Genomic DNA, 25,097 nt, shown 5'->3' with positions numbered 1-25,097 from the left:
TCGTCAGCGTGACCGATCGGATGTACTTGCAGGGTAAAAACTCATGGACTAAAGGTGAGCGTCAAAAGCAGCCAACATCGGCGTTCGACTAGGAGTCAGCCTGCTCTGAAGAGCAGCGATATGTCGTCCACAGGTCAGAATCGGCATTTCGTCGACTTCCTCCTCAATGCCAGGGAGGAGCTCATCGCCGAGGAAAAAGGATCCGCGAAGTATCTCCACGATGACAATCTCAAGAACGTGGTATTGGACATCTTCGGAGCGGGAACCAGCACCAGCAAAACGATCTTGGGCTTCAGTTTCCTACATCTAGCGAACGATCTCGAGCTCCAAGATGAACTCCGCGAAGAAATCGTCGACGCTTTGGGCAGCAGAGTGTGTGGAGCAGCAGATCGAGGGAAAATGCCGAAAGTGGACTCGTTTTTGCGAGAAGTCATTCGTGTGCACCCTCCGGCCCCATTGGGAATCGGGAGGAGGACTCAGGCCGATATAATTCTAAGTACGTTCCTACGTACGGTCCCGCGATTACGCTGTTTCCCAGTCTACCCAATCCATAGTGCTCGATGTATCAGTGGCTTGCACGGCTGTTCTTTCCAGATCGACGCCCCGTTCCCATAGGTACCGACATGTTCATGAACATTCTCGCAGTCAACCATGACAAAGCCATCTGGGGTCCGGATGCGGGCGAATTCAACCCACGCAGATTTCTGACGGCGACGAAGGAGCAAGTCAATCGGGGAGCCACTTCTTTCGGGCTGGGAGCCCGAACCTGCCCAGGAGAGAAAATGGCACAGGCTGACATGTTGTACGCGATTGTCCGAACACTCCAGAATGTCAGACTAACGTGCCCTGATGGACCCGGCACTGCTAACTTGAACAGCATTGATTCTGATCTCCTGATCGATGCTGTGAGACAAGACCTCATTTTCACCAGAATTGATGTTTGATTGTACGGATGCCAATCTCCATACCGGACGAGGTGTCGGAGGGAATCGCCGTCAAATAAAACTCCTATCGAAACTCCGCTAGTGGCTGTTTGGACGAGCATATTTCCTGTGAGACAGCGCTCATGTGCTGATCCAAATTATTATATACATCATGAAGGGGTTGATAGAGCGCAGCGTCGCCTGAGCACGACCGTGCTTGGCGTCCCGCTCGCGAACGATACATTGTAAAATTATAAGCACGATTGTACCCCGCCTGGTTCGTGCTGGGCTGAAAATTGCACCCTGTCATATTCAGCATAAGATCTTCTGCGGTGACGTCAGACATGGACTCGCGATCCATGGGGAGGATGACATACGAGGAGAGGTGGATTCGTGCTGCGGCACGGTGTGAACACTCTCGAGAGCGCTCCAACGACTCATGTTCGATTGATATTCGAATCTGATGTTTCGATTCACGCCAACAAGAATATCTGCTTCCGAGGATCGGAGGAGGAAAATTGGTGGGCCGAACGAGAATTCGGAGCTCCACTGTCCACTATCCTCGCCAAGATCGGTTTGAAAGAGGGAACTAACCGTCCTGGGGACACATAACTAGCGGCTGGGGACACATTCTGCTCTCAGAACATGACGCGTCTTACAGGTAGTACCGCTTGCTCTATCGAGACTTTTGAAGAGAGACGCGGCGGGACAAAAATCATCCGCGTGCTTCTGCTTTCTATCGAGTCTTGGGGGAATGCGGAGTACCTTGAAGAAGTACATATTCCAGTCAAGGAGACTTTCGCCAGAATTGTGTTCGCTTTCAATAATTGCAGTTCTCCCCGTGACGACTCGATCTGGACATTATATATATATATATCTCGATTGTAGTCGCATTGAGAGTTTTATGGAGGTATCGACTTTGTCGGCAGCACAGATTCTCTTGGATGGAGACCAAGGGTGCCTCCCTGTAGGTCCTCGAGGGCGTCATCGCTGCAAAGAGTTGAATGTTATTAAACGGTTTCCCGGAAGATATGACAATCCGCAATCTATCGGGAGAAATCGGTCTCTGAAGATAGACCTCTCAATAGGAACCATGGATTTTCTGGGCTCACCCTCACCCGAATCGTCGTTACTGCGATGGAGCGGCCCTATTGCTAGCTGTTGATGGCTGTCATTCCGGCTGCACAATGGCGCTGGTCGAGTTGTTTCTCGTAAGACTGACCGAGCCGATTTCATGGATCGCCTTGGTCCTCGGCCTACTGACGGCCTATTTGATTCAGTTCGTGAATCGGGTCCGTAAACTTCCGCCAGGTCCATCGCCGCTACCTTTCATCGGGAACATTCCCCGTAAGTTCCTTGATGCGCATTTCACGAAGTGTAATAACTTCATGCGGGCGTCCTCTGATACTTCTCCCTTCTCGTGAAGAGCTCCGGTCGGAAATTCCTCTGTATGAGAAAGCCATCGATTGGGCTCGACAGTATGGAGACCCAATAACCGTGTGGATAGGGCCTCGTCCGTTCGTGATAGCGTCATCGAAAGAATCTTTCAAGGACATCTCGGGCCCATTGCGTAATCTGATTGCCGGCCGGAATCCCACAAACATTGGCGCGCTCCAAACTCGTGGATACCAGGTCTGATGGAAATCCGCGCGTAATATACTTTCTCGGTCCCGGCTCGATATCTAAAGCGTTGCGCATCGCCTCCAGGATGTTCTGTTCAGCGATTTTTCGCCAGCATGGGATACTCTGCGAAGAGTCGCTCACGTTGCGATGCGTAAATACGCTACCACCGAAAAACTGGCTAATTTGGTGGCCGAAACCGTGGACTCGGAGCTCGAAGGAGTTTTCGAAGGGAGAGATGAATGCCGGTATGAAGTCGTCGAGTTTATCGAGGGAATAATCAACAACGTTCTGGCCTTGTCGAGCTTCGGAGAAGGGTGAGTGAACGCCAATCAGACTCTCGACAGCAGACCTGAGAGCGGCCACTCGCCAGAGGAGCGCGAATTGGACAAGACGCAACCGAGAGAAGATCAGCTTGAAGCCTCTATGGGCAATAACGACAAGTGACTCACAATCAGTGATGCGATAAGACAAAGGGGAAGCTGAGTATTGGGAGATGCACTTCGACGATCCCTCGGAGTCAATTTCTTTGAGCATGCTTTACCTATGGTCTCTTCCCCGAATTTCTTCCAGATTCAAGAAGGGAGACGAGAACTTCGAAAAAATGAGACGAGCCAATCGAGACTTCGAAGTAAACTCTCCGAATGGACTGCCGTCGGACATTTTGCCCATTCTGCGCTATTTGTTCCCAAGGCAGGAACGAGCCGCTCGAGGAGCTATCCTGGAAGTTCTCGACGTCACGGACGAAATGTTTGCTAAAGCGAGGGCAACATGGACGTCCGGTGAGCTTTGGCGGCCTCGATCCAGATCAACAGCGATGCTCGGAAATTGATCTATCGCTAAATTCCCCAACTCCTCAGGGAAGAGTCGTCATTTCACAGACGTTCTACTGAACGCTCGTGAGGAATTCGTCGCCGAGGATCGAAACTCCGCGAAGTATCTGACCGACGAGAACCTCAGACAGGTCGTCCTGGATATCTTCGGCGCAGGAACCGGGACGAGCCGCGGTATCTTGAGCTACTGCTGCGTAGAACTTGCGAACGATCCCGAGCTCCAAAGTGACTTGCGCACAGAAATTCTCGAAGAGCTCGGTTCGAAACGCTGCACGGCAGAGGATCGCGAACGGTTGCCGAGGACTGATTCCTTCCTGCAAGAAATAATACGATACTACCCGGCTGCTCCGCTGTCTCTCCCTCGGAAGGCCATGACCAACACGACTATAAGTGAGTTGCGACGCGGCATTCTACAGGGTGTCCCGTAGTTCTCTTCTAATTCTCTTCGTTGAATTCCCTTCAGACGGTCGTCCCGTACCGAAAGACATCGATGTCATGATCAACCTGTATGCCGTGAATCGAGACGAGAGCATATGGGGAAGCGATGCGGGAGAATTCAGGCCATACAGGTTCCTAAATGTGACGAAGGATCAGCTAACCCGCGGCTCCAACTCGTTCGGAATCGGAGCACGGTCTTGCCCCGGGGAAAAGTTAGCGCAAGCGGACATGTTCTACGCGATCGTAAGAACTCTCCAGAGAGTTAAACTCACCTGCGTCCATGGACCGGGAACAGCTGATTTCGGAAAGAAGAATTCCGACATATTCCTGGAATCTCCTCGGCAGAACTTGATCTTCGCGAAAGTTGATACCGTCTGAATGCGCAAACATTCTCCGTGCTAGAGCCAGTGTAAGATATACAATACTTAATTGAAGGATATCTTCTCAACTGAGCTATCTTTCTATCTCCTTCATTGAGCTGAACAATTTCTCCATCGGACCATCATCGTCTCCCCTCGATCTTAATCTCTTCTGATGAATGAATCATCGAGCCCCGAGAAGGTCCGGTCGCTGCCTGGCGAGCGGATAATCAAGAATGCCGGCCGATCCCCATGTCATCTTTGCGGTTCCCAATAAAATATGAGAATTTGATCATCACTCACAAGTTCACTCCGGACCCCTCTGCATGGAAGCTTCTTGCCGCCAATCGAGGCAAATCGCATAAGCGACGTAAGCCTCTAGTTCTTTGCCGCTCCTGAATATTTCCGGCGAGAGGGTTCGAAAGAGATCGCGGCGAAGTTCACGCCTTCGGGTGAAACTCCTTTCCGTTGTTATGAATCGACGGATTCTAGCGTTTCGATTCGCGAGAAAGTTCAGGATCAATCGTTCCTCAGCGATGTTCGCTGCCGATCACCCCGGAGGACCTAAAAGGGGACACGGACCCGAATTCAGGATAGCCCGGTCTGGAGGAAGGCGATCTGAGCGTTCCGAACGTATTAAGGAGACCAGAGGGCCGTCGCTCGGGAACCGTATGCGAAATTCGGTCATGTGTTCCCTTCGGATTGATGGTCGCTGCTTCAAGCTCCTCTGCGAGGAGACTTCTAGTCTCAAGAGCGCTGCAAACGGTCCTTCTCCTCGGAAGTTGAGGTTGGGTAAACGGGAATCTTCAAACCGAATAACGCTGGAAGTGCACCTCAAGCTGTCCACTGGATACGAGGGAGTCATCATCTGAATTTACTCCTATTGTTCGTTTCCCGTAGCCCCACAATCAAAGAATCCGCCCCGTCGGCGTCGCTGCATGAGTCTAGGTGCTAGCTCACAGCATTTTCGAAGATTTTCCTCCTCCGACATGTATCTCGATGCTGCTCGCAGAATATCGATCGCAACGACACAAGATTTTCAAGCGAGACCGTGACTCCCTATCGCCTCTTCCTGCCAAGCAGATAGCTATTTACGTCGATATCGGAACGAGGGAATGAAGGAGCCATGCGACGATCCAAGAATCCTCCTGGACCAGAGTCTGATTTGGAAGAAACACATTCCTGTTCAGCTACCCTGACTTAATTCTCTCGCTTCTAAATGCCATTTGAGGAGCGGTCGGAGATTCGCTTCCGCTCGTGAATGTCCGCGCCCAATGCGAGCTCTGGAATCCGGTGCGCAGAGAGTGAGCTGTTCTTCCGAGAGCCGAGAATCCCATCACAACTCCGGTCTGAGCATCATGGGGCAATTCCTATCAATCGGAGCCATTCGTATGGATATCAGAATTGAAGATCAAACGACCCCCCTCAGCCCCCTCGTTCCGCCGCTTTCCCACCAGCCCCTCGACGCCAGGTCGAGGATGAAGGGACCCCATAGGCTCGTTCGGATCGAGAGAACCCATCACGGAGATCTCCTCAATTCACGCGATTCGCATTCCTCTGCCTCGACAAATATGGGTGTGGGCAAGTTTTTTTTTAGCATCGAATGTATTCTGTTAGACAAGGATCGTGTCAGCCTTTCACGGGTCGAGGAATCGAATCCTACTCGATTGTCCGTGAGCTAGCGTCTTCTCAACGACGAGGATACGACGACGCCGTGCAATTCATAGCGCCTACGTAGCTTCTCTCTCCTACATCGACCCAAGGTCTTGTCCTACGGTTTGTCCGTGTTGTTCAGAGAACCTCCATTCCACTCGAGCCGGCTGCGGCGTTTCTCGCCGGCTTCGCAAGAGTGCCACCTGGAGTTCTACAGTGGGCGACATCCTGAGGGAGTCGAAAGGTTTTCATCGTTGATCGTGCATCAAATGTGAGAATTTTCGATTTATTTCTCGATTGCCGCCTCCCTGGCTTCCTCGGCCCTAGATTCGCGTTTTTGAGGTCTTTTCTCTTTCATCTGATCACAGATATCCCCTGGTGATTGCATATTCTGAGTAGCATGAAGACCTCGCAACCCCATGAGGTCCTGAATCATGCGCTTATCGAATCTCTTTCCGATCGAGTATGCCTTCTGACATTTGGGGGAGGAATCTATCGTTTCGGGATCACGTGCTTGCGACGACAAGAATAGAGATCGAGAATGAATAAAGTCTCTGAACGGACGCGGGCGCAAGGACGAATGCGATCGCCGGTAGCGAAACTCCGATGACGCGTTTCCACCACAGTCATCTCGCATTGCCGGCAATCTGCTCGCTCATTATTCGACACCGATCCCGCTTTTGGCGGTACTTGGCACCGCCTGAATATTACGGTCCAAGCCCCAGCGATTTCTCGAAATTCCTTCACGGAGCGTTCCCCTTCCCCTATGATCCCCACCAAATGGAATGGGGGAGATGGAATGATGAGGCCCGGAGATAGTATGGAGGCCAGCACCCTCCGTTCTATCGCCCACGCTTGGAATGAACTTATCGGCAATGATTTTCTTCCCAAGCTTGATGCAGAAGAAGCTTGTAAGCTCACCAGCTTCGATATAAGTGATCTCGTATCCCGTCCATCGTTAATGCAGACGCTGTCGAGTGGAGAACTCCGTATGCTCGCGTCGGAGTTCATTATTCGAGCGTCGTGCTCGGGCGAGCGCATATCGAGGAGATCCGAGTTAGCCTAAATAATTTCGCCGTCGCGTACTGCGGTCGATCCCAAGCCTCTTCGGCTGATTGACCACGGGCGAGAGTCGATGAGAGCGTGCCGCTACTTTCTTTTGTTCCGTGATGGGAAGCACTTTCTCTGTTCGAGTGATTATTATTATTGCTTGAGGTAAACTCACCCAATCGGAGAGAGTCCTGTGGGGATGAAGTGGATCGAGGAGAGCCTTAGTCCCTAATTGAATTGGCTTGGAGCTTGTATACGGATTCTCCGACTGACAGTTCCCCCCGGTTCCCTCAAGTAGGCTTTTCACATCATCGCAACCGGAGCGCGCCTCGATCCGTCGAGAGGAGTGCGATCTTGCTGGCTCCTTCCAACAATAATTGACGGAGAAATTGACGATATTATAGAAGAAAAGACGATTCGCGTCGGACTTGGAGGTTGAATCGACATGGAGTCCGCCATTTATTGAAAAGTTCCGCAATGGGCTGCGGGCCATCTTGTGCAAAAACTTCTGTGGTAATCGTTACACCATCTGAAAAAGACACGACTTCGGCGGCTGGAGCGGACAACGAGGGGTGAGCATAATCTTTCTGACGAATCTCGTTCACACAATTGAGCTCCGGATGGGATCTTTTCCGCGACTCACCGTTTTTGGCACCAGATGCGTGGGAGTCGCACTCTTTCCTCCCATCACGGAGGACACGTTTCCGCGGATTCTTCATTCGCTCTCCATCTCGGACGACGGGTCTTGCCTGGCAATCTTTGCGATTTGAGCAATTCTTACAACTATGCTCTCGCGACTCCTATTCGACTCCGCTCAAAGCCGTGCGAAATTCACTTGACTTGCGCGTCCATCTCGTCTCTTTCCGGACCTTAGCTCTCCCGAGGGGCTCATGCATGAAAGTCAAGGGAAACTCTTAAAATATGAAAGTTTCTGATCGTGAATTCTAGAGACCCGTTCGGATCACTCAAGGACACCTCGCCCGTGCACAAAGGACTTCGGAGCTCCTTGAAGAGTGGGAGGCGGATCAGTTCCGGATTGTTGACTCCTGAGAAGAGGAAGCTCGTGACCGAATTCAAGGAAATGCATCTCCATTGGAAGAATACTCAACTCATAGGTGAGACTCTACGACCTCCTCACCCTGGCGGTTTCCCCATACACCGCCTATCGCCCCATCGAATGGGACCCTCGCTTTCAAAGGAGTATATATCCGCTACCTGTTGGTGATATGCGCGAATTAGCTGCGAAAGAGCGATTGACGACATCAGAATCGGAATTTACAGAGAGTCATGCAGCCGATGTCACTGGCTGTGATTTCGGCAACGACTGTTTGGCCACTTGTTCAGGCGACAAAACAGTACGGGTCTTCGAGCGGTACTCCGATGGACAGTTCATTGAGAAGGAGTGTTCCCCCCTAGTTGGCCATACTTACGCGCTGACCGCCGTGCGCTTCACAGCGTCCGGACACCTCCTCTGCTCGGCCTCGATCGATGGCACCTGTATGATGTGGAACGTGGAGGTTGGTTTCGAAGAGTTTCGCATCGCGGAACTCGATGGGAAGCAAGACCTGTCATTTGAGGAACGTTTCGGATATTCTGCTCGATTATTGAGTTGTTTTCTTCCCGGAAGACGGGTTCCCAACTAGCGACCTTGCGACATCCTTCATCCAACTCTATACGGTGCTGCGCATTCGCACCTTCCGAAACGTTGCTGGCCACAGGCGGCGACGACGAAACTCTCGTCATATGGGACGTTGCGACCCGGTCTGTGAGTCGCACCCTCGCGGGTCACGAAGCCACGGTGGGTCAAGCTCTTGCTTTCGCGGACGGGGTACGCAACCTCGAACGGTTCCAGGAAATCTGGTCGATGAGCGTACCAGACAAATTTCAGGTCACCTGCTGTGCTTTCACCCCGGACTCGAGTCTGATCATGTCGGGAACCTCGGAAGGATTACTGAAACTCTACGACGTTCGAGGAGGAAAATGTCTCTCGACGAAATTAGATGCTCACGATTTGGGTGTGCTCGCATGCGACTTCTCTCCCCAATACGAGTCTAATGGTGGGTTCATGTGAGACGAGAAACAAAAAATCGAATCGAGGCGCACCAGAACTGGTGAGCGCGACTGACCTCGATAAATCCTTCAGCTTCTGCTGGAGGGCCTTTCAGTATGTTCATGATGGCGTCCGGAGGAAATGATGACCAACTGCGGGTGTGGCGCATCGAAGCTGGACTCCATTGTCAGATTACGCTAATTTATAATCTTCAAGGTATGAAAAGCGGCTAGCTATGCATTCGTAGGTTGGCAAGGTCTTCTGACAGACCTATCAATTACGAGGCTCGCTTCCAGGGCACTCAAGCAATGTGATGGGCGTTCGATTCTCCCCGGACGGAGCGATGCTTGCCTCGAGGTCAGGATATCGAATGTTGTTTCTGGGATCCCCAAGAACCGATAAGGGGGGCTTATGATTGAAGAGAGAGCTCCGAGAGCGGACCGAAGTTTACATAATATGTATTCCCTCACGCGTTTTCAGTGCTGGCGACAAAGTGGCCATCGTGTGGGATGCGGTAGGTGGGAAGCTGACTTTCTTCCAAAGGCTGCACGGAACCTTAAAGTTGTCGTCTAAAATGCTTCGCATGCCTAAAAAATCTCCAAAACCTACTGGGTTGGGAGAGTTTGAGTAAAAATGTTCCCCCAAGTGTGTCGTGTGGGCTTTTCAGATCCGGATGTACGAGACGACCGCTCAACGGTGTCTCGCCCCTACGTACACGGAGTACTTTGGCAGTGGCGAGACTTTGACTCTGAAGAGGCGAAAGCATTTGGAATCTCAATACGAGCCTATTCTGCTAGATCAGGTACATCGAAGTCCTTCGGGTGCAGTCGTGTGTCAATTTGGAAGGACCTGAAGGTTCTAGCATCTCGGTCGAGAGTTCGAGATTCACTCCGGATAGCACATGGACCCACACGAGAGAGCATGTTTGGAACCCATCGATTTGGTCGTTCTGCATGAGGTTTCCCGGGGACTGCGTCTTGAAAATGAGCGCTTTCTCCACGCCGGGAGGGAAGTGTTTTCGTGAGCGGCTTCCACAACAATCGTATGCGACACTACCGTAATCTGCACCGGAGCACCTGCTTCATGCTGAATGTCGCGATCGAGATGGCTCCGGAAACTCGAATTCTCCCAGAGAAGCATGCGGACTCCCCTTTTATCGAATTTCAGTGTAATGGTGAACTTCTCCAGCGCTTAGAGGGTCACCAGAGCTATGTACCTTGTTGCGCGTTCGGCTTTGACGGCAAGGTGAGTGAGAACATTCGAAAAAATTAATTCCTCCGCGGAATAAATTGTGCCCGTTCTTCGATTATCTTTCAGGCGCTCGCTACGGGGTCAAACGACCGCACCATAATTGTCTGGGCTCTGGAAGACGACGGCAACGGGGAGCCTTTCTCTGTGGGTCCGGTGAGCATCGCAATCGAAGGCAGCCGAGCGAGGAAAAGAGTGGCTGACAAGGCAGATGCAATGGAGGTTCTAAATATCGATCTTTCCCTCAAAATAATCATTCTTGCCGGTGCTTAAATTGAACCCCGAATTCCAGAAAACAGCAGCAACGAATCTCCCCGTGGCTCACCGCATTGCTGTGGTGTCGCAATGGGACGTCAAAGACGTCGGCCTCTGGCTCACAAAGCTAGGTTTACCGAATCTGCAGAATGAGTTCCGCAAACACGCCATAGACGGCCAGGAGTTACTCCATTTGACTCACGAGACGCTGACCAACGTCCTGGGCGTGGGTAGGTGTCCATCGCGACCTAATGACACACGCGCCGAACTTGCAGCGATCGATTCCCGCGATCGAACGGAGCCCCGTTCTCTGAATGCTCCCTTCTCAAATGTCACATTTCATGCTCGTTGCTCGAAACATCACCGTAAATCAAAGTCGGAGCCGCATCGATTCCTTTACTCTGAAATACCACAATCATTCCTCAGTTTCTGACGATACATCGATCGGAAACCGAACACACAATCATAACTGAGAGCATAGTAAGCGGCTGCTCTCTCATTGCAGAAACCCTCGGGCATCGGCAAAAAATACTGCGGGAAGTTTCCCGGCTGAAGAACCCCCTGTGGAAGACGTTCGCGCCGGAGGACGAGGATAACGCGCTGATCAAGGTGAGAACAATTGATGCTCCAAGGGATATCAGATCATATTTCGTTCCGGCGATCCGTTGTTCAAAAACGAAGGCGATTCGGAGGCCGGCCACTCGCCCCACCATTATTGGGGGTGAATTGAAATCGTCAACTTTTTTCAGGAGTGTACTTGTCCGATAACGCATGAAGTGATGCAGGATCCAGTAGTCGCTGCAGGTGGGTTGGAGCTTTATTTCTTGAGATTAAATTTGAACTACGGATCTGATTCCCCCCAATAAGCTTGAAAGAAACTGTTGGCCCCGATTTTCAGATGGATACTCCTACGAGAGATCGGCCATAGCGCAATGGTTCGAAAGCGGTAAAGAATCAAGTCCGATGACTAACGAGCCTCTCGAGCACACCATGCTTATACCCAACAAAACTCTGTATCTTTTGCTCAAGAAACTTTCCAACTGAACAACTCCCCCCTGCGAAAACAAAAAAGAAAAAGTGATAGCATTCTTCCCGCAAATGAAGGAAGTTCGCTCGTCTGTCAGTCGCGTGAATAGCGAGAGCTGCTGACGAGCTTTCCAATTCAACAGTCGAGTTGGGAGGCGGGAGTTCTTCGCCATATCCCGGCTTTATCGTAAGAACATTCATGCTCATTCTCGAGCATGCTTCGTGGTTGAAATAAAATGTTCGCTTGCCTCATCTGTTCGTCTCGATATACCGGCATGCCGACGGAGAGCGTCGCTTAGAAGTTCAACCACAGGACTTGCATCCTATTGATCCTGATCCGAGAGAGTTTGCAGTCCTCTCCTACCGGAGATCACTGGTCTGCGTTGAGGAAATTCCAGTTTCGTAGGGTCGATTGTTCGGCAACTCTACTCGAGCTCGAAAATCGTACAATCATACTGGACGAAACGCGGATTTTGTGACGGTGTCCAGTCTCCAAGGCTAGATTCGATCCATCGTCCGGAGACGCGTATGCCGGAATTTTCCACCAGGAGTCCATACACATTTCAGCGACTCCGACGCCCAAAAGTTTTAGGCAGCTACGCGTCGAAACGGCTGCGAGTCCATCGGGATTATTACGAGCCTTCGGCCGCTGACGGAAGCCACGCATCGCTTCGTCCACCTTCAAGGGAGTCGTTTCTCGAGTCAACGCAAGAAAGATGTATCCCCAATCAACTTGACAAGGAGCCTCTCTATGCCCCATCCGTCGACCGCTCGTCGCGGATACCGAACACTTAGCGATGTTCGGGAAGCTCATGGACATCATCGGGAGATCGTAGCGCACAGCTAGCGATGTTCGGGGAGCTCATGGACATCATCGGGAGATCGTAGCGCACAGCGCACTGCCTTCTCGATAAGATCGGATCAGCTTCGGATCTCCTACCCTTTGGGCGCTTCGCGACGACTCTGGCGGCTCACTGAGCTTCTGACGGAACCCTTGCGATAACCCGATGAGGAGAGTGAATGCTGGATGATGGAGTAATCGAAGGTGCTTCGGTTGACCGTGCGCTGACTCATAACGCTAAAATCGAAGAATAGATGCAGGGGGGCTCTGCACTGGAGTTGCGAGGTTTTTCTATGGCGAATGCATCATCGTCCCGAGCTCATCGAAATCTGCTCTCGAGAACTCCTCGGAAACGCTCATCCTCATCGGCGCGAGAACATCTATCATCTGACATAGAGGGGAGCCACTGGGGCGTACATCATTTCCGCGTAGGTTTCATCCGAGGTACTTCCCGATCTTGGAAATCTTCCAATCTCTCCTCTGAAAGAGAAACCATCACGACAGGAACGATCAGCGTGTCACTCCCTCGGAGACGTTGAAACATGTTCATGAGAGACAATCCTGTCTGACCGCTCTTCACTTGGCACATCACCCTCTGGCTTATCTCAGATCAGGAAGACGTACCAAGATTCATAAACCTGAAGTCGTCACGCGGAGCGATGCCTGCATTCGAAAATGAAGGGGTGAGCTGAAATGTAGGTATGGTAAGCTGAGATGCCTAAGCCGTGGTGAGTGGAACGGCTGATCGAATACGGTGTTCCTCTGGGGAGCACCCAAGGACAGTGAATTTTTACGGTATGTGTCTATGATGTATTTTTTTGGACCCATCCTCATCGCACGGCCACTTTTGCTGACGATACATTCGTCATGGTCTGGAGCAAACACCGGAGTTAAAAGTTCGCATAGGCTCATCATCGTAAAGAAACTTCACTGAAAAAAATGTTTCGGCTACAGCGGTCCTGTTCTCAACGAAAAGGAGACGAAATCAATGCAGCTTTCCTCAGCCCCGAAACACTTGGAGCTGACGTTGGAATCCATCTGGAAACTCAGTGACGCGAGATCTTGTGCATGCCCACGCCTCGATGGACAGACATGGGTATCTCGGTCTCATCTCAATTCTTCTTTTGTACAACATGCTGGACTCGAAGAACTTCTCGAATGATCCGGGGGAAGAATACTAGGAACAATGATGAATAGTATTTTCGTGGAAGCCTTGGAATCCGTGAGCAGCTTCGGAGAGCAGAATCGGGACGATTTCCATAAATAGCGAAACGGAGGTAGAGAATTTCCGAACAACGGTGTCAAAGTCCCGTAGATATTGGTCGGATTACTCATCGAGTAATCCTGGGCGTCTCCGTCCTTCGAAAATCGACTTTGCGGGCTGAGATAAAGAGCTACCACAAGAGCTGAAACCCCGCCCAGAAGATGAACACAGCCGGATCCCGCGAAGTCGAGAGCTCCAAAGGCTTTCGAGAACCCATGATTGCCCTACAGCTTGAAATTTCATAGTTCAATTGTTACCCACCGATGCTGAGGAAGCTGAGCCTTGAGAACGGAGCGAGCCATCTTGCCGATCAACCAGGATCGTCGGATTGCAATCCCAAACAACAGAGACTGGGTTACACGAGCTCACTCAGCCCGCTAGAAATCAGAAAACTCTTATGGTATTCAGCAGCGAGAACACACAATGGGCGCTATATTTTTTTCTCTCGGCCTTTGCTCCCGGTACGATTGTCGTCGCTGCTATAGAGATTGGGAGCTGGAAGAATCGAGCCTGGCTACTGGAGCTCCGACGATCCGGATCCTTGTCTCTTTATTTCTTCGGCGAATGACGCAAGACTTGAATATCAATCTGGCAATTGATTCGCGAAAACGTGGACCCATGACTGAGTGAGATATCAGCGTCCACAGCGAAGAAGTCGCCACCAACTCGATCAGAAGTCAGAGCATCAGCTGCACGATAGAGGAGAAACTCCCGCCGATAGACAGGCCTCTGAGAAAACACACCCGGCAGCGATCACTGAATCCTCCTTGGAGTATTGGAGTCTGTAACCTAACAGCCAATACGTGACCCCGCCCAACACAATATCCGCTGCGTTTTTCATCAGAATGTTCACTTCGTTCTTCGGTGCGACCCGATTCTAGAAGACCGAAACCTGAACAGGACTGGGAGTCGTTGCCGTTGTCACGAAAAGTCTTGGCAACGGACGACGCAACGATAGAGGAGTTCGGAGAAACGAGACCGATGTGCAAGCAAGGGCAAAATCACGGAGGTCTGTCCGGATGTCTGCGAGTGCAGATACCGAGCCTACAACTTTGCATTGTGAAAAAGGCGATCGAAGCGGTCATGGGAAGCCATCTAGCATCGTCGCAAGAGGATGGCTCGTCGGGTTCCTCAAGATTCGTTGAATTATCCGAGATGATGCTCATCCCGTCGCGATCTTCAGGGATGTTTTCTGCGGAGGATGATTTTCCATCCAGAGGGAAGAGGATATCACTGGAATATCTCTCGATTCCCCTGGAATAACCTCGCTACGTATTTTAAACCATCGAGTGCTCATTCAGGCCTAATCTTACGCTTGATTTCGAGCCGAGAGCAACAACGATCCTTGCGACAGTGGGTTGATGAACTGTTCGAAGAAGTCTGACTGCCTGACTGGGCTTATTCTATCGGTTGGTTGCCTTCTGTGAATCCATTATTCACGACTTACTTTCGGTTGCTGAAGTTATCCATTGAGAATCCTCTTTCCGACGAGTTGTTCTTGAAGGACTCCCATCGAGTAGGCAAGGTCTCATCGGCTTGAATCTGTAACGAGTTGCCTCCACTCGGCTCAGTCATTAATTCCCCGCTGCGATAGAGGATCTCAGTCGACTCGAGTCTCCCGACAGATTCGCGAGCAGGAGAGAACTCGGGATCAGTCGTGCTCGGAAATCTCATGGATCATCCGTGGGAACCCATGGTGATTATCACCACGGAGCGCGGGGGCGACGGGAAAATCTTTCTCGTGGAATGAGAAACTCTCGCTGAGCTTCCCCATCGGATGTCACCGTTTCCATGGGATGATGAGATGAGAATCTCGACTTTCGAGCAAATTCTCCGTCGCGACGACATCGAAATGGAGAAAGGATGGGTAAAAGGAATGACGTCGAAAAATCAATATTGAGAGATTTGTTTATTTCAATCAGTACAATACTCATTTCCATTCTTTCCCTCAATCGACACTATGCCCGTAATTATGATTCGTAACGTAACAAGGACGGGCTACGGAGCCCGCTATCTATCTTCATCACGCGATGTCGCGGCGAATTGATTTGTCGATCTTTTCCTAGCCATACAGCTGCGAAGCCCCCTTTCGCCCGTCGAGGGGAGGACATGACGAAAAATGGGCTCCTAACTGAGTCTGCTCAAAGTGGGAAATCTTATTCAAATGGCTACAGATAAAGAACTCGGCGGGAGCTGTTGGAGGTTGCCGAAGTAATACATGGATATCATCACATGAGGCGTCTCGATAATCAGTAGGTAGTCGCAATGAGTTCCATCCCGTTTCCATCGCACGACGAGCGTTACAATGACGCAGGATGAACTCAACGGAAGACCCGAATCTTCTCCTAGGAGGACGACTGACGGGATCGGGTTCGAGCGTTTCCAAGTACTGTCTCGTTGGGTTGACTCGTGATTTATTCTTTCCCTCCCAGAAGGCGCGTTCCGAAATGTGCCGTTTATTCCAGCACGATACAAGGCTCATATGTTTTCGAAGTCACAGTCCGGATTCGACTCACAACCTTAAATAAATAACTTTTCAGACGAGTTTCTCTGGATGCTCCTTACTCTCCCTACCGATGACAAATCTGACTTTCTCCTCTTTCACTCGGTTCAGTGGTGCACCATCGAAAGAAGGAAACAATGAAAAAAACACGCTCTGATAACCTCGAACTAATGCGCTGACATGGCCTTCTGCAGGTGAGTCTCTGTTCGAAACATTTTTGCTTATCGCTTTCTATCTCGGAACTCGGTAAAGGAGCGATTGATTCGTCGACTACAACGATCGCGAACTGAAAATCGAATCTGAAAAATAGGAGATCTCGTGGGCCATGAGCGAAAAAGAGAGGAGTCATCTCGGGGGAAAGCACTTGAGCAGCTGTGCTGATACCGGACGATCTCATCAGATTTCGTGAACAATGATAAGAGTCTTGAATTTCAGTGATTCGTGAGTGAGAGTCTTGAGTGCACGGAAATGTGAAGAAGAGGTAGAGGGGTGCGCGGGACTCCGGTGGAGTGCAGCGGTCTCATCAGAGCGTCAGGGAGGTTCGATAGATCATCTCCTTCGAAGATTATTCGTTAGTTTCGTGGCCTCTCAGAGAGAAGTCGAAAAATACTCGTTCAAACCACTTCGTCGCCTTCAAATTGAATCGTTACCCTGAAGCTGGTGTGATAACCGCTCGGAATTTCCAAAAGCAATAGAGTGAAAGGTTTGGCGGTGTGTTAAGATTTAAGATTCGATTTCGCCAAAGGTGTCTCGTGATGATGGGGTAGATATCAATGAAGGAATCCCCACGTGGAGATAGGTACTTCTTAATATGTTTCGCGTGTGATGTGTGGTGCAGCTCGTTCACCAAAGTGCCGTGATCAGACGGGTGCTGGGTCGAAGAAAGAGTTCGTCAACATGGTATGTCACGTGTTCGATTTTAGGTCTCGGTGCAATCGCTTCGGTAGACTGGTTTGTGGTTTTCGGTCGGATGATTCCTCGGTAAGAGGGAGAGCTCATACATACATACGTACGCACGATACAATTCAAGGAAATGAAGCATGTCGATGCATGGATGCGTGATGGTAGCTTGGCGAATGCACGGAGGCTCAAGCCACGTTTTCATATAGGTAATAATTTGTTATCGCAGAAGTCGTTATTAAATGATGATCGGTGATGTCGGCGGTGGAGAAACGGGGGACGATCTTTTTCCCGAACCGATGCGGTGAAATGTTTCTCTCAAAGGTTTCTCCTTTGGCTCTTCCAAGTAGTCTTCTCTGGGTGGACCGCAGTCGTGGGTGGCGACCCAAACGGAGTAGGAGTTACTCTAGGTCTGAGATGCTTTTCCGATAAAAATATCCAGAACATACATTCAATGCTAGATGTCGAATGACTCAGTGATTTACAGTCATCAATAGAACCAAGGATCCAATTATTATTTGTTGCTCAATGGAGGGGCAGTGCCCGATCTCTGAGTTTCGGTATCCGTCATGGTAATCAGTTTCATTTTGTTTCTGCGGATATAATTTTTTTCAAAAGGGCATTCATCTGTGGCTGCTTGCGCATGCTTGCGTGCAACTCGCGAAGTGAATGCAGTGGTCGATATCATCGTGAAGTAAGCTCGGCGAAGTCCGATGAGCGTGATTCTGTGTAAACAACGCGGTGAATGGCACGAAGGAATGTCGACGGAAATCAGACCATATCATTAAAACACTCGTTGAAAAATCTCTTGCTCAATCCCATGATCGCGATTACCAATCCCTCGCGGTGGGGCCGGGTTTTCTCCAAAACGGATTTTTTGCGTACTGCAAGATTCGTAACCGGGAACATCGGCCGACAAGGATGGCAAAAAAATTACTCATAGGCTGCAGGTTGGGTCCGATCCCGTGGCTCTCCGTCATCTGGATTTACGGATCTACAGTGATCGTATGCTCAATAGGGATCTCGAGATCACGAGGTAATGGACCAGAATGGTTGGTCTTCATCTCCGTCGTCGATGTACGCTAAATCCTTAGTTTTGTTAATAAGTGAGTTTCGAAGCGGAGAGCTCACGGGATTGTTTTGGGCGGCTGTTGTCGGGGGAGAACTTCTCGAAGACGACCCGCTAAGTCACAGGACGGTGTCCAGCATAAACAGACTGCGAGTTCGGCTTTCATCCTGAAATTCAAGTTCAATTTTAGGATATCGATCATCTTTCTGGTTCACCATTCGAGCACTGTCAGACTCAAGTTTATCAGGGGGCAAACGGGGGAATTCAAGGTGCGCGTAGCTTTTCGGACCCGGTCCCCAGCTGTTAACCTCATTTCCTTACAACGGCCGGATAGAGGCAGGGACTCCGAGTCTTCGCGGACGCTTTCTCCCTCGGACTTCGACCGGGTCGTTCAGATCGACTCAGGGAGGCTGGCAATCAGGATCATGATTCCAATCTAATGGAAAACGGCAACCAAGACCGCGATTCTGATGATGATGAAGATAATGATGATCGCATTTCCCCCGAGCCAAAGATTCAATTCTCCGAGCGGGGCATCCCCTTTGCGGGAGATTTTCCTAAGCGAGCAACCCTTTGAGAATCCTTCTTATCACCCATTATATGACGAACGTTAGAGCATCGTTTTGGGTGAAGACTCGTCATTTGGCATTCATCTCTCGGACCGAAAAGCCAGGGAACCTATTGAGATATGGGAGGAGCAGCCGTGCGGAAGAAAAAGCGCAACGGAAGCACCGAAGAAAGACCGCCGGACGAACAAGCAGCTCTCTTATTCAGTAGCAGAAGGACAGGCAGCAGCAGCGACGACGACGACAGCGACGGTCTACCTTCCATTCAATCGGGTCACGAAACGGGGTTTCTTTTAAGAGAAGTGGAAATAAAGGGAGTGGAAAGAAGATTCTTTTTGTCCCGACTACCGTCGCGTCGTCGGCCTGCGGGTCCTACCGAGCTGACTGAGCTGGGCCCCAGGTCCCTTTCGGGAAGAACCGCCTTTTCGGTGTACCTTAATGCAGCTGATAACCCGTCCGTCCACGACCATCGTCGCAGCCATTCCGCGACTGTGACCGACAGCGATTTCGCCTTGAGGCCTCACTATTGTGCTCTCCAACGCGAGGGGCACAATCAGGAGGAGCGGAGCCTACAGACAGACCTCCACAACAACAGTTACCCCATCGCCGGCTCTGAGTTCCCTCGACCGATGGAGTTGTCGTCGAACGCTGGCGTACCCTCGAGACTCATCTGACAGTGTTGCTCTTCATTTTCCCTGACAATGCGTCCCGGCAATCGAGTCGCAGCAGGCAGCAGCACCAGTTAATAGATGGAGATCCACCTGCCCCTAACGTACAGCCCGCCGGCCGGCGGCGTGACGAATATGCTTCCGACTGCGCGGCCGAAGGTCGGTGGCTCACAGTAGCAGCGCAGAGGCCACGCGGCGCGACTGAAGGTTAGGTGGGCTGGTGGATTGTCGACCCGGCGGGCGGACGGTCGGTCCTCGGTTTTGTCGCTCGGTTGGCTGTCTTTGAAGTCTCAAGGTCGTGAGTTCTTCTCAAATCCCCGAGGTACATTTCAGAGGCAGATATCCTAAAGTGCTGCGAGGTCTACTGTAGCGTTGCAAACTTTCACAAACGGAGCGAATTGGACTAAAAGTTGCTCGCCACTTGAGTGCTGGTGGGACTTATCGACAATCGCGTCCACAGAGAATCGATGATATATGCGCGAGATCGTAAGTTCGATATCCGTTTCGAGAACCGGGATCCGCAGTGCCTCTTCACGCTCGAGGAATACGTTGCTTGTGGGGTTTCTCCTCCGGCTTCATCGGAATGTCGACGGAATGGCGATTCCGAGTTTTGGATGAGTTTTTTACCCTGCCCGCCGCGCACTTTTTGCCAACTCGGGAGAAGACATTGGTCGCGACAAACGCCAACGGCAAATAACACCGCTTAGAGAGGAGCTCGCGGACCCATGGCCTTTGGTGTGTTATGCGCGCTCATGCCCAGTGCACCCACCGTGTGCAATAAAGGTCATCGGCGCGATCGAACTGCGGGATCGCTCCGATCTTGACGTGGCGTTTAGATCGTCGATTTTCGCTGATTGTGAGACGCGACCACAGCGGCCACAAGCCTCGACGGGATGGTGCGCCCTTGCCCAACATCGTATTCAAGACACCGGACCCTGGTCAAGTCGAGCCATTGAAATGCTGGAACGCTCCCAGTCTGATTTCGCAAGCTCTCGAGTGCTTCAGAGCTATTCGGAAATATCCCAAACAACAAAGCCCTCGAGCGTATGGCTGACTGAGAGTCGCTGCGCTCTCCTATCTAGACTACGCTCCCCGGAATCGACGGCAGACTGCTCCCAGGATCGGGACCGCATTTTCCCTTTGGGAAATGTGTTCCTCACCACAAGACCATGAATGATTCTTTCAGGCTGAACTTCAAGCAGCGCCCCGCCCTCGAGCCTTCGGGTCAGTGCTCCGCATGGAGAGTCACTTCAGCTGCATTCGCGAGAAATTCGGAGAGACCTCACCGCGAGGCCTTCCGAGCTGACGGAGGTCAGAACGAAGGCTCGCGCCTTCTCCTACTTCATCCATAGTGCTGAAACATCAGCCTGAAGCGAACTTGACCAAGGGGCGGAAAGCCGGAACGACTTTGCAGCGACCTGACGCTCGCATGGGTAGCGAGTAATTAGGCTTTTTAGACCATGAGAATGGAGCGACGAATGGCGTTCACGCTGTTGGTGGTGGTGACGGCGACGTTTGTCCAGAGCAGTCGACCGGCAAGCTTGATTGAGAGAATGGCGAGCGCCAGACCTTGCGACACTGGAAAGAGCAGGGGCAGATTGCCTTCAAGGGGAAGGAATCATGACGGAGGTCGGCGAGCAAACGGGGGTGGGAATCCCGGACGGAGGTCAAATGCTGGTGGCGGCGTTGGAAACACGAACGAATTCCTCTCAGAAGCCAGATGGATAGAGAGATCCACGCTGTTGGACAGATTGCGCATATCGTCGCTGTCAGGCAGTTGCCTGGCTGGCTGGCTCGCCAACCAGACCTTTGCATGCCAGAGCAGCCCGAGCTCATTGTCCGCTTCCACGATGGCTCGATAGCCTCCTCCGAGCGAGACGTAGATACGTATAATGATGGCTGCCGAGTCGGCAGCAACAGTTCGCCGCCAGTTGGATCGGAATGGCGAAGTACTCGATGTTGCTGGCATGCCGAGTCTGTTTGTCTGACACTCGGTATGCTCGCTCCTCCGTCCGTCGGCATACCCGACTGTCGGTCGGTCTGTCTGTCCGTTCGACCAACCGTTCTTCTCTTCATATGTCTGCTCGTCCGGGTGAGTGAGTGAGTGAGTGAGTGAGTGAGTGAGTGAGTGAGGGCATGCAGGAAGGCAAGGCGGCCTCTGCGAACGGAGAGCGCGAGTTCGCCGAAGGTTCCGCGATGCGCTTTTCAGAAGTTGGAAAGAATGGAGGAGCGGAGAACCTCTAGAGACGCCGTGGCATCTGACACGCGAGAGGTACTCGGAGAGGAGCCCCACTTCTAACCCTGACCCTAGCCCTCCGACGTTGCTAGCGCCGCTGTGCAAAAGGAGCAAAACACGCTTGACGTCGCTTGTTTTTTTCGTTCGTTACTCCGCTATTCTTTCCGCTGGCTGTTGCAAACTAAGCGTGAGTTGCTGCTTCGGTGCGTTGTTGGCCCTGTTCCGCGCCTCGCATCCGTTCGCGGACTCGCTCCCGCACTTGTCCCGAGTCGAGAGTCTCTCCTGCTGCTCTCGTTCGCGCTTGAAATCCGATCTCGACTTTTGTTGACCAACAGATAAGCGGTCGGCAGCGATGCTCATCGCTACGCCACCGTTGTTCTGTTTGGCGGACGATGGAGATCATTTCGAGCATCGTCGGCTTTCGAGCCTTCGATTTCCCCCTCGCTCGCTGCTCCGACCTGTTTCGAGCCAATAAACGAACTATTCGGAGTTCACGTGGTCGCCTCTCGCAGTCCGCTGCACGCCACCGTGTTTGCAATTCAGCAGCACGGTACGGGTCATTTCACATTGAAGACTCGCAGATGCCCCTTGATGCAATTCGATTCCGAAGCTATTGTCAGCTTGTCGCTCCTGATTTCACAGGGGTCTGTGTCGCAGCAGCCCGGAAGCCTTAGCGATTTGTCTGTCGAGACGACAAAGGAGGAATAACGAAACTCTCGACAACATGCTCTCCTCCGCCGATTCCGACAGCGACGTCAACAACGACGATTATTCGATGTACTGCGGAAGAGGAGAAACTCGGAGGCATCGTCGGGCGGCGGACAGGCGTTAAAGGAGCCTGTTCTTTCATCGCTGTTCCTGACAGATGAGCGATCATACGCCCAACCGGTGCTGTTGAATAGTGATGGATAACAGTGAGTGCCTGCGACACGACAAGCAATTTTCAAATTTGCGTCAATCTACTGCGAACTCACTTGGAGCCCCTTGGTAGTAAAGAAGACGACGCCAGACACCGTCCCAGAATAACAACCACGAGCAGACGAGGGATAGAGAGAGAAAACAGAGCCACAGAGATCGTCCTCTCCTAATCGAATTTCCCTCTGTGGTGAGAGCCATTTCAGCACGCGGCTCAGCCCGCGTCTCGGAAGTTATGCCTTTTCCACAGCTTCTTGTGACTCTAGATATCTCTTCCTCGAGGAGACGGAGGAAGAAAATCATCGTCTGCACCCCATTTCTCGGTGTCGACAATGCGATTGCTACACAAACGTGGCACTCAAAGACTGCTCGTCTGCTGGAGAAGCTCTGACTTTGACATCGAATGCGTTGCCTGGTGCGGGAAGCCCTCCCAGAGCGTCCTCCCTACTACTGGCCCGCATCGACAATAAGCATCGGGAATCAACCATTCCCCTGTATTCCGCACAGATAAGCATGCGGAATGCAGTCTATAGAACGATCTTCGAGTGCCAAGCCAAACTCTTCAAATCGCCCGCTCGCGGATCTATCAGCTAGAAGTCGATCAGCTATTCTATCTCATGAATGTATTCTCAAAATTAGATTTTTTTGAAAGAGTCGCTCACCCTCTGGCACCACACAAGAAACTCATCAAACGACACGAGACCATCATGATCGGCATCGATTAACTGTAATTGGAATACACCTCCTTTATAATATTGTCTTCATCTAATCCAGGAAAACTACGAGGCGACGGGAGAAGTTCAGAATGGCTGCGCTTATTTCGTCGCGTACGACCCAGGTCTGATGTGCGCATAGACAAATGATTACTCGCTCCTCGCTCGGTCTGGCAGACATACATAGGTATGGTAATAATTAGAGAAGAACCGCATGACTCGTTGTCCAAGTCGAAAGCATTTTCTAGAATTCCCTCACTCGGCTCGCGTCTTGTCTACTCTGCGGTGATCGCAGGAAAGCCTGGGGTGCTGCTGACTTACGTTGAAAATCTTATCGACGTGCTCCTTGGCCGTATGTTCGTTCACCTGCGGCTGTGTCCAGTGGCCCAGCATGTCGTATATGGCGGAAACTACACGCAGCATTTCCGTGCGAGAGATGAAGCCATCTCCATTTAAGTCGTACAGCCCGAAGATCCACTGCACCTTCTCTGTGACACTGCCTCGAGAAAGTGATGAGAGCACCTGCGCGAAAACGTCGTCGAGTTAGTCGCAGCGACAGGAGGTCGGTGATGTATTTGATGCATGTCGCAAGTTGCATCACAGGGCAGATCCCGTGCAGGTGCATGATCCCCGTTCCCCATCCCATGAGGTCCTATTCGACCCTGATTCCTCGCTCTAGAAGAGGTACGCATCGCACCGAGGCCATCTGGACAGGATTTCGTCACTGAGGATCGCCATTGAGGCCGAACGCTTCACTGTGTAGTCGGTGGTCGTCATTTGGTCAGAAAATGAGTGAATGAGAAAACGAATATGATCATCGGGACAATGACTGCTCCTCTGGCAAAAGAGACGCAGCGCTGGAGAAGTGGTCGTTAGACGATCAGCGATGAAATACCGCAACCATTGTCAGCCTCGATGCACACGGCTGCCATGGTCTCTATGTGTTCCGTGCGTTAGTGTCCCCACGTACCTGGAGAAACTGTTCGAACGTTAGGCATCCGTTGTGACCATATTGCTTCATGGTGTTGAACACGTAATGGGCATACTGAGAAGCATCTGAAATGTAGATTTGCCGCTGCAGTCTCCGTTCCTCGGTTTTGGGAGCCTGAGCGATTCCGCCTCGATCCCTGCATCAGGGTCATTTCCCGAATATTTTCTGAATTTACCTCCTTGTGGGAAAAATTGGGCAAATATGAGTTTGAACGCGTCTTCGTCGACTAGACCCGTTGGGCATTCCTGAATGATGGGGGAGAAAGATGATTGGATTATTTATCCGGTGCTTTCAATAATTTCGGTAGCGACGCGATCGGGTTCGATCTCGTTCGGACTCACCTGCTTGAATCCCTGATAAATGAGACGTATTTCCTCGCGGTCGAACTTCGTATTCTTACAGAGTTCGTCTAGTCGTTCGGGCTTGTATCGAGGACCGAACGTTTCCTCTTCTACCTCGGGCTCTGAAATGAAGACGGAGAAATCATTAATCAAATGTCCCGATCTCTAAGGGGTACTCACTTCGTCGGCGTGAAATTTCCGACAGCGATCTCCCCCTTTCCCTCGTCGTCGGCTCTCCCATCGAGGAATTGTGAACGATTCGCAAGAATGTATTACGATTTCACGTGTGCGTGTCTCAGAATCGAGCCGCGATGAAGAATTGAAGCGCAAAAACTCGCGTGATCTTGTTTTCAAATGAGAGTCTAACGTTCCGCCGCAGCGAATTCTCCCTCGAACGTTTCCATTCGAATGGAGTCTCACATCGTTTCTCAGAACTCGCCGCGGCCATTGAGCTTTCGTCCGGAGAGTGAGACCGGCTCCGCCAGAAGCTGGAGGTTCGAGCACGGAAATTGCAGCGCGTAGAAGTTGACAGAGCAGGAGTGCGTTTTGGTGTTTGCTTATGGGGAGCCTGTTGCGGTGAGGAATTTCAGACAGACGCACGCCACTGGAGCAGCAGCCCGCTACGCAGAGGAATG

At 51.4% G+C, this 25,097-nt stretch overlaps 3 protein-coding genes across 3 annotated transcripts in view; 2 read left to right on the top strand and 1 right to left on the bottom strand.

The window, feature by feature from the left end:
• The first annotated feature begins 11 nt into the window (after window positions 1-11).
• LOC100908312 (steroid 17-alpha-hydroxylase/17,20 lyase) lies at window positions 12-4,465 on the top strand. Its single transcript, XM_029111355.1, has 9 exons — window positions 12-54; window positions 134-496; window positions 595-938; window positions 2,012-2,270; window positions 2,350-2,555; window positions 2,631-2,860; window positions 3,117-3,325; window positions 3,404-3,766; window positions 3,840-4,465. Exons 1-9 carry the CDS (start codon window positions 21-23, stop codon window positions 4,190-4,192), a joined length of 2,361 nt encoding a protein of 786 aa, XP_028967188.1. The 5' UTR covers window positions 12-20; the 3' UTR covers window positions 4,193-4,465.
• Window positions 4,466-7,353: 2,888 nt separating this feature from the next.
• LOC100908167 (WD repeat, SAM and U-box domain-containing protein 1) lies at window positions 7,354-11,571 on the top strand. The gene is made up of 15 exons (XM_029111354.1): window positions 7,354-7,448; window positions 7,825-7,991; window positions 8,116-8,393; window positions 8,504-8,674; window positions 8,765-8,933; window positions 9,020-9,142; window positions 9,223-9,283; window positions 9,407-9,440; window positions 9,594-9,728; window positions 10,094-10,171; window positions 10,244-10,357; window positions 10,467-10,659; window positions 10,935-11,038; window positions 11,179-11,233; window positions 11,328-11,571. Exons 1-15 carry the CDS (start codon window positions 7,354-7,356, stop codon window positions 11,471-11,473), a joined length of 1,923 nt encoding a protein of 640 aa, XP_028967187.1. The 3' UTR covers window positions 11,474-11,571.
• Window positions 11,572-18,151: 6,580 nt separating this feature from the next.
• LOC100908029 (calsenilin) overlaps window positions 18,152-25,097 on the bottom strand; it is a 42,521-nt gene continuing 35,575 nt past the window's right edge. Inside the window, exons 2-7 of the mRNA XM_029111342.1 lie at window positions 24,463-24,584; window positions 24,297-24,366; window positions 24,101-24,186; window positions 23,452-23,652; window positions 23,080-23,142; window positions 18,152-18,199 (exon numbers count right to left, since the gene is read on the bottom strand). Coding sequence (XP_028967175.1) covers window positions 18,152-18,199; window positions 23,080-23,142; window positions 23,452-23,652; window positions 24,101-24,186; window positions 24,297-24,366; window positions 24,463-24,584 — 590 coding nt within the window. The remainder of the gene's footprint in view (window positions 18,200-23,079; window positions 23,143-23,451; window positions 23,653-24,100; window positions 24,187-24,296; window positions 24,367-24,462; window positions 24,585-25,097) is intronic.

This window comes from Galendromus occidentalis, unplaced genomic scaffold, assembly GCF_000255335.2.
Source record: "Galendromus occidentalis unplaced genomic scaffold, Mocc_1.1 scf7180000077435, whole genome shotgun sequence".
In the NCBI taxonomy this organism is placed as follows: domain Eukaryota; kingdom Metazoa; phylum Arthropoda; class Arachnida; order Mesostigmata; family Phytoseiidae; genus Galendromus; species Galendromus occidentalis.
The sequence above is the reverse complement of the archived record's forward strand: the minus strand, read 5'-3'. Positions and strand labels throughout refer to the sequence as shown.

Bases quoted from the DNA above. Each gene is read 5' to 3' on its own strand.
- LOC100908167 (XM_029111354.1), top strand. From the start codon at position 7,354: ATGGGCTGCGGGCCATCTTGTGCAAAAACTTCTGTGGTAATCGTTACA. The intron at 9,143-9,222 runs GTATGAAAAGCG...GCTCGCTTCCAG, and splicing joins GCTAATTTATAATCTTCAAG to GGCACTCAAGCAATGTGATG. The intron at 11,234-11,327 runs GTGGGTTGGAGC...CCCGATTTTCAG, and splicing joins GGATCCAGTAGTCGCTGCAG to ATGGATACTCCTACGAGAGA.
- LOC100908312 (XM_029111355.1), top strand. From the start codon at position 21: ATGTACTTGCAGGGTAAAAACTCATGGACTAAAG. The intron at 939-2,011 runs GTTTGATTGTAC...ACCTCTCAATAG, and splicing joins TCATTTTCACCAGAATTGAT to GAACCATGGATTTTCTGGGC. The intron at 2,271-2,349 runs GTAAGTTCCTTG...CTTCTCGTGAAG, and splicing joins TTTCATCGGGAACATTCCCC to AGCTCCGGTCGGAAATTCCT.